Raw genomic sequence first — 12697 nt, 5'->3', positions numbered from 1 at the left:
TATTTAGCTACAGCATACAAATAAAAACATTACAGGTACATCTATTAAGCATACGGTAATATGAATAACCAAACAAATTTATGAATTTTTGGGGTATCATACACTTTCGGTCAACAGGAATTAGCTTTTTACATGTTTGCACAATTGAAGTGAATATTCACACATTTTATTGAGTGATGATTCTTAATCCCTTAAATAAAGTGGCACAAATTACTGAGATACAATGCAGTGTTTTCACAAACTATTTTCTTTATTAAAAATTGAAGTACACAACCTCTCTCCGTGACCCTACTTACTGCAATGTGTTCATTAGCGGTGATAAAGTTATATATAATTAAAGGGTTAGTTCACCTTTACCAAAAAACTTCCTATGCAGATAAGGGTGAGTCTGTAGATAAAAACAAACTGTTCAGCTATGACATAAATTGAATAATGCCCTTGCTATAGGTGTAGGCAGGGCTTCTTTCTCAGAATAGGTGCAAGAACTCCTCCCTTCCAAGTCACCCCTTGACTCCGCCCCTACCCACTTCCAAGCGCCATGCCTTTGATCCACTCCTTACCCACCTCCCAGCACCACTCCTTTTAGAGAATACAGAACCAAGTATCATTTTGTAGTGCTAAGTATTGTATGACATTTTTAATAACAAGAAAGCCAGTAAAATAGATCTAGCAACAATGGATTCCCAACAGCCAGAATCAATAGACCCTTCAGCAGCCAGCAACATTAGATCCCTCCCTCAACAGTCCCCCTCCCAGCAACGACTGACCCCTGCAACAGACGACCCACCCCCAGCAACAACAGATCCCCTCCAGCAACAATAGATTCCCCAGCAGCCAGCATCAACAGACCCTCCAGCACCCCTTGCCATTCAGTTCTGGAGGTGCTGGAATAGCGTTTCCCCACATTCCTGCTGGAAAAAAAGCCCTGGGGTTTAGGCTACTTATACTGGAAAACTTGCAAGATGTTGCTAGGACATTGCAAAGAGAGGCCCAGCTATTACTGTTCACCTTCACTCAATCTCTGATGTGAATAGTTATAGCTGGGCATCTCTTAGCAACATCCTGGGAGTTTTCCAGTCAGACTTAATGAGATAAGTAAATGGCATACATCTATATTATTGAACTTTAGTCAAAAATGCACATTTTTTTTTCTACAAGTGCCCCTTAACTGTATAGGCAATTTTTTGGTAAAGGTGATCTAACCCTTTAAATGCCTATCACAACCTAAAGTACACTGATGACTCTTTAAATACATAACTCATTCAAATATGGAACACTTCCATCTCATTAGTATGATAATTCAAATTTTATATTCTCAAAGGAGAAATAGTTTGAAGTAGCTCAAGAGCAATTTCCAAATGAATACAGGAATTGAAGAACTATAATAAATAGGCTGAACTAGTGTGGAATCAAATATTTCACTTGGCCAGCAGGGAGAGCACAGCAATTCAGATACGATCAAGGTGGGCTTCTGAAAATGCAGTCAGTCAGATTCTTGCAGATGTCATCAGGCTAGTGGCAAGCTCACACTGTAGATAAGAGGACTGTCACAACACAAATGCAATGCGTCCGTTGCTAGGCTGTGCTGCACTGTAACCCTGTAGTCTTCACTGATCAACAGTCTTTGGACTACAGCAATACTCCAGGATTACGAAATGGCTTTATTTTCATTATAGCTCATCCCGCTCATCCTCATTGCAGATGCAGGATGATCTTTGGCTATTCATGAAAGGTTTACATCCCAAGGTCCAGACTGTGTTAAAGACTGTGTCGGCCACGGATTCACAGGCTATAGGGAGAAAGAATACATTACATAAAGATGTGATACAACAAAAACAGTTCAAAGCTGCAGGGATAATCTAAAGCAATACAATAGTAAAATAAAGCGCAGCCACTGTGTCCCAACTGACATGAATAGAACTGCCTGCACAGGGATGTTTGGAACACCCATGCACGTAAACACAGCTCTCACACTTTAGTACGCCCCATGTGAACAAGGCCTTAGTAGGAATTTTGTAAGTTACGTTGCCAATAATGATTTTAGTGTATTTTTAGTTAAAACAGTGATTTGAAAAACATTTGCGCAACTATTGCAGGGCCTAAAGTATCAACTATTGTGAGGATTGTACCGGAGATTAGTCTGCCCTGGGGGTATTGTACTGGGGGGGGGGGCAGACTGACCTGGGGGGTATTATACTAGGGGACAGGTTGACCTCGGGGACAGATTGATCTTGGGGGGGGGGGATTGAACAGGGGGACATACTATCAATCTGCCCCCCAGGTTAGTCTGACTGACCTAGGGAGATATACAGGGGGACATATTGATTTGGAAGGATGGAAGATTTATACTTTAGGACCAACTAATCTGGAGCGGACTATACTTGGAGGAAGTTCTTTAATTTACCTCACTCCTCCAGCCCCTCCCACCATTAACACAATTTGGCCACACCCACTGTTTGCAGACTGACCAGGGGGGTTATACTGACCTTGGGGAGGATTGAACGGGACACAGACTGTCAGTGATCTTGCATGCAGGCCCACTAATTTCTCTTGCTCCCAGCACTTGTGTCACACAAGCACCAGCAAATGGAATAAAGCGGAGTGGGAGGCTGACCTGCTTCACCTCCCCTCTGCACTCCTCTGGACCACTTAGCTATACACAGTGATTATATCCTCAAAAATTCAGTCCGATTTTCCTCATAGGTTCACTATTATTATTATCATTTAGTTGCTGTTTATGAGGCTCGAAGCACACCAAGAATATGTCAGACAAGTCACTAATGCAGCCAATGCTTGTGCTATATTATATCTCTACTTACAGTGCCTTGCAAAAGTATTCACCCCCTTGGCTTTTTACCTATTTTGTTACATTACAGCCTTTAGTTCAATGTTTTTTTAATGTGAATTATATGTGATGGATCACAACACAGTAGTCTAAGTTGGTGAAGTAAAATTAGAAAATATGTATAAAAATTTTTTTTCAGAAATAAAAAAAATGATAATTGTCATGTGCGTATGTATTCACCCCCTTTGTTATGAAGCCCAGAGAAAGCTCTGGTGCAACCAATTACCTTCAGAAGTCACATAATTTGTGAAATGATGTCTACCTGTGTGCAATCTAAGTGTCACATGATCTGTCATTACATATACACACCTTTTTGAAAGACCCCAGAGGCACCACTAACCTAAGCAAGAGGCACCACTAATCAAGCACTGCCATGAAGACCAAGGAACTCTCTTTGATCCCTAGGAGCACCATCACATCTATCATAACCAAATGGAAAGAACATGGCACAACAGCAAACCTGCCAAGAGACGGCCGCACACCAAAACTCACGGACCGAGAAAGGAGAGGCAGCTCAGAGACCTAAGGTAACCCTGGAGGAGCTGCAGAGTTCCACAGCAGAGACTTGAGTATTTGTACATAGGACGACAATAAGCCGTAAGCTCCATAGAGTTGGGCTTTATGGTCAGAAGAAAGCCATTACTTTCAGCAAAAAACAAAATGGCACATTTTGAGTTTGCGAAAAGGCATGTGGGAGACTCTCAAAATTTATGGGTGGAAGGTGCTCTGGTCTGATGAGACTAAAATGTTATTTTTTTGGCCATCAAAAAAATGCTATGTCTGGCGCCAACCTAACATCACATCACCCAAAGAATGTCATCCCCATAGCGAAACATGGTGGTGGCAGCATCATGATGCTGCTTTTTAGAAGTCGGGACTGGGAAGCTGGCCAGCGTTAAGAGAAAGATGGATGGCGCAAAATATGGGGATAGTCTTGAGCAAAACCTGTACCACTCTGTGTGTGATTTGAGGCTAGGACGGAGGTTCACCTTCCAGAAGGACAATGACCCCAAACACACTGCTAAAGCAACACTTGAGTGGTTTAAGGGGAAACATGTAAAATGTGTTGGAATGGCCGAGTGAAAGACCAGACCTCAATCCAATAGAAAATCTGTGGTCAGACTTAAAGATTGCTGTTCACAAGAGCAAACCATCCAACTTGAAGGAGCTGGAGCAGTTTTGCAAGGAGGAATGGGCAAAAATCCCAGTGGTAAGATGTGGCAAGCTCATAAAGACTTATCCAAAGCGACTTGGAGCTGTGATAGCCGCAAAAGGTGGCTTTACAAAGTATTGACTTAAGAGGGGTGAATAGTTATGCACCTTGACTTTTTCTATTATTTTGACCTATTTGCTTCCCAATAAAAAAAAAATCTTCAAAGTTGTGGGCATGTTCTGTGAATTAAATGAAGCAGATTCTCAAATAATCTATGTTAATTCCAGATTGTGAGGCAACAAAACACAAAAAAATGCCAAGGGGATGAATACTTTTGCAAGACACTGATTTCAAAGCAATTAGATAGTGTCTTTGAAACATGGGCGGCTTTGATATATTTTATTTGCTAAATATGCTGTTATTGCAATTAAGATGTTAGTAGATTTAAAGCCCAAGTTTACCTAAAACAAAAAATATCACTCGCCTTCCTCTTCTGATGCACCCTCAAGCTGCCCTCCCAAGTTTTCCAGTGCAGTAGGGATTAACAGAACTAAGGGGCTGTGGCAGGCTCTCATCAAAAGAACCTGACTATGCCTGCTCTTTGTACCCAGCTGCTGCATTAGTAGAAGCCGTCCCGTTACTATGAATGAAAAGCGCTCTGTGAATGTAATGGCAGACTGGTCAATCATCCACCTTTCGTCTGTTTATAGATCCTGGTTTATTCATGGAAGCTGTAATAACAGCTTTTATGAATGAAGCAGCTTAGTGGGAAGGGCAGACATGGTTGGACACTTTTGATGGATGCCTATCACAGCCCCTTAGTTCTAATAACATGTGCTGCACTGGAAGATTACAGTGGCGGGGTATAATCAGATGATGAACATTTCAGCAAAAGGAGGATACAGCAGTGTAAAGGACACATCTCACTGAAAGCAAGTAATGCCCCTTGTGCTATTTTTTTTTTCCGGTAAACTTAAGCTTTAACCGCTTAAGGAACGCCTCCTGCACATTTATGTCGGCAGAATGGCACGGCTGGGCACAAGCACGTACAGGTACGTTGCTCTTTAAGTGCCCAGCCGTGGGTCGCAAGCTGGCCGCCGGCGGCATGCTCGTGACCTGGTCCTGAGCTCCGTGACCGTGGCCGCGGGACCAGCGGACCCGATTGCTGCTGGTGTCCCGCAATCGGGTCGCAGAGCTGAAGAACGGGGAGAGGTCTGTGTAAACAAACCTCTCCTCGAGCTTCCTACTGAGCCTGTCACTGATCGTCTGTTACCTGTTATAGGGAAAGACGATCAATGACGTCAGACACCAAGCCATGCCCCCTACAGTTAAAAAAAAACACACACACACACACACACACACACACACACACACACACACACTTAACCCCTCCCTGTCCCCTACTGGTTAACTCCTTCACTGCCAGTGTCATTTACACAGGAATCAGTGCATTTAAATAGCACTGATTTCTGTATAAATGACAATGGTCCCAAAAATGTGTCAAAAATGTCCGATCTGTCTGCCATAATGTAGCAGTCACAATAAAAATCGCTGATCGCCGCCATTACTAGTAAAAAAAAAAATTATTAAAAATGCTATAAAACGATCCCCTATTTTGTAAACGCTATAACTTTTGCGCAAACCAATCAATAATCGCTAATTGCGATTTTTTTTTAACCAAAAATATGTCGAAGAATACGTATCAGCCTAAACTGTGGAAAAAAAATGTTTTTTTTATATATTTTTTGGGGATATTTATTATAGCAAAAAGTAAAAAATATTGAATTTTTTTCAAAATTTTCGCTCTATTTTTGTTTATAGCGCAAAAAATAAAGGCGCTCAAATACCACCAAAAGAAAGCTCTATTTGTGGGAAAAAAAGGACGTCAATTTTGTTTGGGAGCCAAGTTGCACGATTGCGCAATTTTCAGTTAAATCGACGCAGTGCCGTATCGCAAAAAGGGGCCTGGTCCTTTGGCTGCAATTTGGTCCGGGGCTTAAGTGGTTAAGATCTTTACTTATTGGTGTCCTGGCCAATTTTGTGTGTTGGCAATAAAAACCAGACAGGCTACCCCTCGTCCCATTAAACAAAAATTTACTTTAAGCACACTTTGCTTTTAAAATAACCTGTTTAAAATACAGATTTCATTTTGGGTCATATAAATTCATTAATATGACAGTAAAACGTTAAGGGAGAAGTATGAGCTTACCTTCAACTTTGGAGACAAAGCCCAAGCTTTTCTTGAGATCTGAGCAAATGGAATGCAAGCACCAGCGGAACTTTGCATCGCAACGGTACTTGTTGGCTCCACATGTGTCATAACAAATATCAAGCTGGTTACAGCATTTTGTCATTGCTGGGATACCCATATCCAACTGGAAAGAAAAAGAAAATCTGATAAGTGACAGAACAATTTGTATTAAAAAGAAAAAGAAAAGCTGCCAGGAAGTACAAAATGTCCTGTGTATACATAAAGAAGTTGAAGGTGATTAATGGATTTGTAATACATGAAGGCTCAACAAAATAAAAATAAAAATATAAAATTTGAAAATATACATAATAATATATGTATAATTTTTGTTGATTGCTGCTGGGAAACTATCTGAAATTATAAGCATAAGCCTTTCATAATCTTTAATTTTTTTTTGTTTCGGTTGAGAAGAGTTAATCACTGTCATGTATTTATTTTACGGTAATCCTTGTCCTTGTGAACACATAGGCACACAGGCAGCAAAAAGAGGTGTTAGAAATAATTGGAGTAAAACAATCCAATTTCTTTAATAACCCAACAGATTTGAAATGGAAGCTTTTTAAATATGTTCTATGTTTCTTCACATGAAGCCTGCTAATGAAACCCCCATATTATGAAAGCCTCCATGCCAAACCAGATATTCCAGCCATTAAACTGTACAACTTTTTTTTTTTCTATTAAGTAACTGTACACTTATTTTGCTAAAGCATTTCGATGTTTTAAACCATTTATACATATAAATATGCAACTAAATGGGGAACAATTATTTTTGAAGTTAGAAAATAGAAATTTAAACCTATCCTTGAACTGTCTATAGACAACCAGATTTCGTGACAATCTTATTTTTATGATTGGATAACATTCTGAAAACTGACCAGTCACCATTATTTCCCCTGAGATCCACTGACACAGGAGCATAAACCTGCAATGCAACATAACATGACCTGGTCACGCAAGTTTAAACACAATACTAGCCCAAAGGACACCTTGAGATTACAGACAAATGAGCCCTAAAAAAAAAAAAAAAAAAAAAAATCTGCTGGAAAAACAGGCCTCAAAACTAAGATTTTCAGTATGAAATATGCAAAAAAAAAAAGTTTGATTATCCTTCGTCATCCACTTGAGGCAATGAAAACAAAGACTATTTGTTTTCCCTTGCTATGCTTGGAACTCCAAGACCTCCTGCACATTCCTGTTAGCCAATAGGAATGTAGCCAGGTAGGGACTCTTTAAGGATTGATGTTTGCTCTGCCCGGGCTTTTGCTGAAGTACCCATATTGCTGCAGTCTTTCTTCCCTTCTGTGATTGTGCTGGGCAGCAGGACACAGGGCAGAGATACAGAGGAGCAATGTTGAGAAGCCTGTGTCAAGATCCATCCCACTGGACCAGGAGGAGAATGGGGCAACAGGGAAGCTGGTCAGAGTTGATGGGAAGATGGATGGAGCCAAATACAGGGCAATCTTAGAAGAAAACTTGAGACTGGGACATAGGTTCACATTTCAGCAGGACAATGACCCTAAACATACAGCCAGAGTTACAATAGAATGGTTTAGAATAAAGCATATTCATGTGTTTGAATGGCCCAGTCAAAGTCCAGACCTAAATCCAATTGAGATCATGTGGCAAGAATTGAAAATTGCTGTTCACAGACGCTCTCCACCCAATCTGACAGAGCTTCAGCTGTTTTGCAAAGAAGAATCAGCATAACATTCACTCTCTAGATGTGCAAAGCTGGCAGAGACATACCCAAAAAGACTTGCAGCTGTAATTGCAGCAAAAGATGGTTCTACAAAGTTTTGACTCAGGGGGACTGAATACAAATGCACGCCACACTTTTCTCACATTTGTAAAAAATGTTGGAAACCATTTATCATTTTCCCTTCCACTTCACAATTATGTGCCACTTCGTATTGGTCTATGACATAAAACCCCAATAAAATACCTTTTAGTTGCAACATGACAAAATGTGGAAAATCTCAAGGAGTATGAATACCTTTTCAAAGCACTGTGCATGTGTGTACACACACACACACACACACACACACACACACACACACACACACACACACACACACACACACACTTTTACCAAAAGTATTGGGACGATTGCCTTTACACGCACATGAACTTTAATGGCATGCCATTCTTAGTCCATAGGGTTCAATATTGAGTTGGTCCACCCTTTGCAGCTACAACAGCTTAAAATCTTCTGGGAAGGCTGTCCACAAGGTTTAGGAGTGTGTCTATGGGAATGGTTGACCATTCTTCCAGAATCGCATTTGTGATGTCAGGCAATGATATTGGAGAGAAAGCCCAGCTCGCAGTGTATGCTCTAATTCATCCCAAAGGTGTTGAGGTCAGGACTCTGTGCTAATGTACGTGTAAAGGCAGGTATCTCAATACTTTTGGTAATATAGTGTGTATGTGTAAATATATATCTATATATCGGTTGTGCTCATAAGTTTACATACCCTGGCAGAATTTATGATTTCTTGGCCATTTTTCAGAGAATAGGAATAACACAAAAACTTTTCTGAGACTCATGGTTAGTGTTTGACTGAAGCCATTCATTATCAGTCATCTGTGTTTACTCTTTTTAAATCATATTGACAACAGAAACTACCCAAATAACCCTGATCAAAAGTTTAGGTTCAGGAGAATAAAATGGCCACTCCAGAACCTTCACTTTATTCTGCTGCAGCCAATGACAGGTCGACTTGGTCTTGTGTTTTGGATCATTGTCATGTTGGAATGTCCAAGTACGTCCCATGCGCAACTTTCTGGCTGATGAATGCAAATGTTCCTCCAGCATTATTTGATAACATACTGCATTCATCTTGCCATTAATTTTGACCAAATTTCCTGTGCCTTTTAGCTCACACATCTCCAAAACATCACAGATCCACCTCCATGTTTCACAGTAGGAATGGGGTACCTTTCATCATATGCCTTGTTGACGCCTCTCCAAATGTATCGTATATGGTTTTAGCCTAAAAGCTAAATTTTGGTCTCATCACTCCAAATGACTTTGTGGCAGAAGGTTTGAGGCTTGTCTCTGTGCTGTTTGGTGTATTGTAAGCAGGATACTTTGTGGCATTTGCGTAGTAATGGTTCTCTTCTGGCCACTTGACCATGCAGCCCATCTTTCTTCAAGTGCCTCCTTATCTTGGAGCAGCCACACCACATGCTTTCAGAGAGTTCTGTATTTCATCTGAAGTTATTTGTGGGTTTTTCTTTGCATACTGAACAATTTTCCTGGCCGTTGTGGCTAAAATTTTAGTTGGTCTACCTCACCATGGTTTGGTTTCAACAGAACCCCTCATTTTAAACTTCTTGCTTAGAGTTTGAACACTGCTGATTGGCATTCTCAATTCCTTGGATATCTTTTATATCCCTTTCCTGTTTTATACAGTTCCAACTACCTTTTCCTACAGATCCTTTGACAATTCTTTTGCTTTCCCCGTCACTCAGAATACAGAAACGTCAGTGCAGCACTGGATGAAAGATACAAGGGTCTGTCAGGAGTCCAGAAACTCATTGACCTTTTATACACACACAAATTAAAAGGTAACCATCCTCACCTGTGGTCTGTTTGCTTGTAATAGCCATTCAAACCCCTTTGTGTCAACTTGTGTGCATGTCATCAGGTCAAAATAAACTTTTGATCAGGGTCATTTGGGTCGTTTCTGTTGTGATCATGATTTAAAAAGAGTAAACACAGTTGATTAATAATAAATGACTGCAGCCAAACACTAACCACGAGTGAAAGAAATGTTTTTGTGTTATCATTCATATTCTCTGGAAAAATGGCCAAGAAATCATAAATTCTGCCAGGGTAAACGTAGCTGTGTGTGTGTGTATATATATAGATATATATATATATTACACATACATAGCAAAAAATCGCATAGGTTATTTTTACATTTCCAAAGAGACGTAGGACTGAGGTTCTTCACTTGTTTCAATACCTATTGATCCACTTAAGCGTTAGTGCCCAACACTATTGCTGGTTGACCTTGGATGTCGAGCATGATTAATATTTTATATGACTTTATAATTCCTATATATACACACACTCTACATTCATGAATTGCATGCAATAAGTCATCTGCCAGTGAAATTTATCAGCCTGCAAATTAATAATGACTTGCAGCCCTCCCACTGTGATCCATGTGTACCTTCACAAAATCAATGCAATTTACTCTTTAGTCCATAATGCAGAAGCATTAATCATTGCTCTTACTAGCCAGACCAATACGATTCCTAAGTAAAAACAAAAAACAAAAAAATCCCCCCAAAAATAACAGATGACATACCGCAATAAACCTCGGGAAGTTAGAACGAAAATATAAAAATGAGTGATAAGGTGTGCCCATGTAAAACAACTGCCACAAAAAATATTGTGATTGTAAAGGGTAATTTTTTATATTTTTTTTAATAATAAACACGTTATACTTACCTGCTCTGCACAATGGCTTTGCATAGAGCAGCACCAATCCTCCACTTCTAGGGTCCCCCACTAATGTTTCTGAATCCTCCTCTTCTCCGTGTGCCACTATACCAAACATCCCATAAGGGAACTCGTGTGGGCTCAATCCTGAGTTGCCCTGCCTGTGTCCATAGACATCACTCCACATGTACTCCTAGTAGCTGTCACTATATGGAAGTAAAATAGGCCTACATAACCCTACACATGCTCCTAGTAGTATTCAATATATGAGATTAAATTAGGCCCACATTTCCCACACGTGCTTCTCTTAGTTGTCAGTATATGGAAGTAAAATAGGTCCACATCACCCCACACGTGATTCTAGTAGTGGTCAGTATATAGAAGCAAAATAGGCCCACGTCATCCCACACTTGCTCTTTGTACTGTAGTTGTCAGCATATATTAGTGAAATAGGCCTACATCACCCCACATTTACTCCTAGTAGTTGTCAGCATATGGAAGTAAAACAGGTCTACACCCCCCCCCCCCCCCCCACATGTGCTCCTAATAGTATACACAGTATATGAAAGTAAAATAGGCCCACATCATCGCCCACACGCTCTTAGTAGTTGTCAATATTAGTTGTCGATATTAGTAAAATAGGCCCACATCACCCCACACATGCTCCTAGTAGTTGTCAGCATCTTGAAGTCAAATATGCTCACATCACTACATACATGCTCCCAGCATGTGTAAGCATACAGTGCCTTGCAAAAGTATTCACCCCCGTGGCTTTTTACCTATTTTGTTACATTACAGCCTTTAGTTCAAATTTTTTTTTATTTGAATTATATGTGATGGATTAGAACACAATAGTCTAAGTTAGTGAAGCAAAATGAGAAAAATATATACATTAAACTATTTTTCAGAAATAAAAAACTGATTATTGGCATGTGTGTATGTATTCACCCCCTTTGTTATGAAGCCTATAAAAAAGGAAATGGAAAGAACATGGCACAACAGCAAACCTGTCAAGATATGGCTGCGCACCAAAACTCACAGACTGGGTAAGGGGGACATTAATCAGAGAGGCAGCACAGAGACCTAAGTTAACCCTGAAGGAGCTGCAGAGTCAATAAGCCGTACGTCCCATAGAGTTGGGCTTTATGGCAGAATGGCCAGAAGAAAGCCATTACTTTCAGCAAAAAACAAAATGGCACGTTTTGAGTTGGCGAAAAGGCATGTGGGAGACTCCCAAAATGTACGGAGGAAGGTGCTCTGGTCTGATGAGACTAAACTAGAACTTTTTGGCCATCAAAGAAAACACTATGTCTGGCGCGAACCCAACACATCACATCACTCAAAGAACATCATCCCCACAGTGAAACATGGTGCTGGCAGCATCATGCTGTGGGGATGTTTTTCAGCAGTCGGGACTGGGAAACTGATCAGAGTTGAGGGAAAGGTGGAGGGTGCTAAATACAGGGATATTCTTGAGCAAAACCTGTACCACTCTGTGTGTGATTTGAGGCTAGGATGGAGGTTCACCTTCCAGCAGGACAAAAAGCCCAAACACACTGCAAAAGCAACACTTGAGTGGTTTAAAGGGAAACATGTAAATGTGTTTGAATGGCCTAGTCAAAGACCAGACCTCAATCCAATAGAAAATCTGTGGTCAGACTTAAAGATTGCTATTAAACAAGCACAAACCATCCAACTTGAAGGAGCTGGATCAGTTTTGCAAGGAGGATTGGGCAAAAATCCCAGTGATAAGATGTGGCAAGCTCATAGAGACTTATCCAAAGCGACTTGAAGCTGTGATGACCGCAAAAGGTGGCTCTACAAAGAACTGACTTTAGGGGGGTGAATAGTTATGCACATTGAAGCTTATGGAAATGCAACACCCACTTGAGGAAGGTCAAATGCATATCTGAGTGGAGCTGCGCCACTGGCTTGGCCTCTGTGTTCCTTCCCTGCACTGGTTCCTAGCGTCTGGGCTGCCTGGCGTCTAAACCAGTG

At 40.6% G+C, this 12697-nt stretch overlaps 1 protein-coding gene across 2 annotated transcripts in view; it reads right to left on the bottom strand.

Annotated features, from left to right (window-relative positions):
* Nucleotides 1–231: 231 nt before the first annotated feature.
* Nucleotides 232–12697, bottom strand: part of PLA2G12B (phospholipase A2 group XIIB) — a 33851-nt gene continuing 21385 nt past the window's right edge. For both annotated transcript variants that reach the window (XM_077454405.1, XM_077454404.1), the window contains exons 3-4: nt 6208–6373; nt 232–1789 (exon numbers count right to left, since the gene is read on the bottom strand). In XM_077454405.1, the coding sequence (XP_077310531.1) occupies nt 1671–1789; nt 6208–6373 (285 nt within the window). In that variant the 3' untranslated portion in view covers nt 232–1670. The remainder of the gene's footprint in view (nt 1790–6207; nt 6374–12697) is intronic.

Source organism: Lithobates pipiens, unplaced genomic scaffold (assembly GCF_037356315.1).
Source record: "Lithobates pipiens isolate NorthernLeopardFrog02 unplaced genomic scaffold, aLitPip1_a1.2 Scaffold_25, whole genome shotgun sequence".
Taxonomy (NCBI): Eukaryota; Metazoa; Chordata; class Amphibia; order Anura; family Ranidae; genus Lithobates; species Lithobates pipiens.
Note: the sequence above shows the minus strand (reverse complement) of the source record. Positions and strands in the feature narration are given on the sequence as shown.